We start from the raw sequence: 1,539 nt of genomic DNA on the forward strand, positions 1-1,539 counted from the left end.
AAATGCAAGTAACTGGACTGGCATTTTACTGACATAAAATGCTAACAAATTTAATTTTCTGTTTCATCACCCTAGCTATTATGATCGAAAATTATCTTAAATTGACCCATTAACCTCCTCTTTTACTCTCATTCAATAAGAATAATTTTCCATCTGCAGACCTCTACAGCGCTTACTCTACAAAATCGTGGAAAATTAATAAATGACAAAACAAATGCTTTCAGGCTATTTTTTGCATAATCTTCAAATCTCATTTATTCCTGTTCGCAACAGCTAGCTTCAGCACATTTTATACAATATGTATGTATGCTATTTTCATCACCATTTATGGAAAAGTCTCTATTTTCGCAGCACAGCAACGGCGGGCGCGGCTGCGGCAACAACTGGAGCGGCGGCATAAGCCGCTGGGTAGGCGGCAGAGTGGGCAATCGAATGAGCCGAATAGCTGCTGGCATAGGGAGCAATGTAGGGCGCATAACCGGCGGTGTAGGCTACTGGAGCAGCTACTGGGGCGGTGTAGGCAAGGGCAGCTGGGGCAGCCAATATACCGGGCTTAGCAGCAGCGAAAGCGACAGCGAAGAGAGCAAGGAAGCAGACAGTGAACTGGGGAAATGGAGAGAAAGAAAATTAAAATTATTTAAATAGTTTCTAAATTAAAGTCTGATTAATTAACCTTACCAATTTGAACATTTTGAAGATTTGTTTTTTCTTAAGTTTGACACTTCTTAACAACTGAAGACTTTTAGACTTTTGCGAATTGTGTTGCCAGTTGTCAACAAACCCTCGGCTTTTATACCGCACGCATTAAGTATGAGCGTACACATATGTACAGTGGTGCTAAATTGAACCTTCAATCCGCTAAAAAAAAACACCACTTATTCGATGTTCAGACATGGAAACTTTTGTTGCGGCAACTCGAAGCTTGTAGGGGAGAGAGCGCTGAGGAAAGGGGACGGGTACCGAGTTGCTCGTACTCGGGCAACACGCTTTGTGCTCTCGTTCGTCTGCGTTATTAAAGTTGGCGGTTCACAGCTGACAACAATAATCGCATACAAATCAGTTGCTGTGTATGAATGCAAAGGGCAATACCAAAAGGGAAATTGCCGGTAATAAGCAACTCGAGCTTCCGTGTCTGAACGCAGACTTAGCAAACTTTGATGCGTCACCGCTTGCTACCGACAATGATTTTTAAATAGCTGAATACCTATATTTTTTTTTTGTTTTGTTAATGTTTATTGTTATATTATTTGAATTTATTTGCGACTAGCGCACTTCTTCGCATGCACTAAGGTCGCATGCATACCGATAGGCTAGCCTTTCTTCGCCTTGAATAAGTTAAACACAATTGCAAATTGTTAGAAATTTTGAAATTCAAATAAATTATTTTTTAGGGCACAAGTCAGGGAGTTTATTTTAATTTTTATCATCTTTTTTTTTAGCTTCACTACAGATTATGACCATAAATATCTACGTTAGAGTTAGCCTAGAGGACGAATTTATGCTCTCCTTAGATAAGGCTAGCGGGACCAAAATACTTTC

At 40.0% G+C, this 1,539-nt stretch overlaps 1 protein-coding gene across 1 annotated transcript; it reads right to left on the minus strand.

Annotated features, from left to right (window-relative positions):
- Positions 1–337: 337 nt before the first annotated feature.
- LOC118756656 (cuticle protein 16.5-like) lies at positions 338–786 on the minus strand. Its single transcript, XM_036491411.1, has 2 exons — positions 679–786; positions 338–603 (listed from the first exon to the last, which is right to left on the minus strand). Exons 1-2 carry the CDS (start codon positions 688–690, stop codon positions 340–342), a joined length of 276 nt encoding a protein of 91 aa, XP_036347304.1. The 5' UTR covers positions 691–786; the 3' UTR covers positions 338–339.
- Between the last annotated feature and the right edge of the window lie 753 nt (positions 787–1,539).

Source organism: Rhagoletis pomonella, unplaced genomic scaffold, assembly GCF_013731165.1.
Source record: "Rhagoletis pomonella isolate Grant_MI unplaced genomic scaffold, Rhpom_1.0 Rhpom_scaffold_11367, whole genome shotgun sequence".
Lineage (NCBI taxonomy): Eukaryota > Metazoa > Arthropoda > Insecta > Diptera > Tephritidae > Rhagoletis > Rhagoletis pomonella.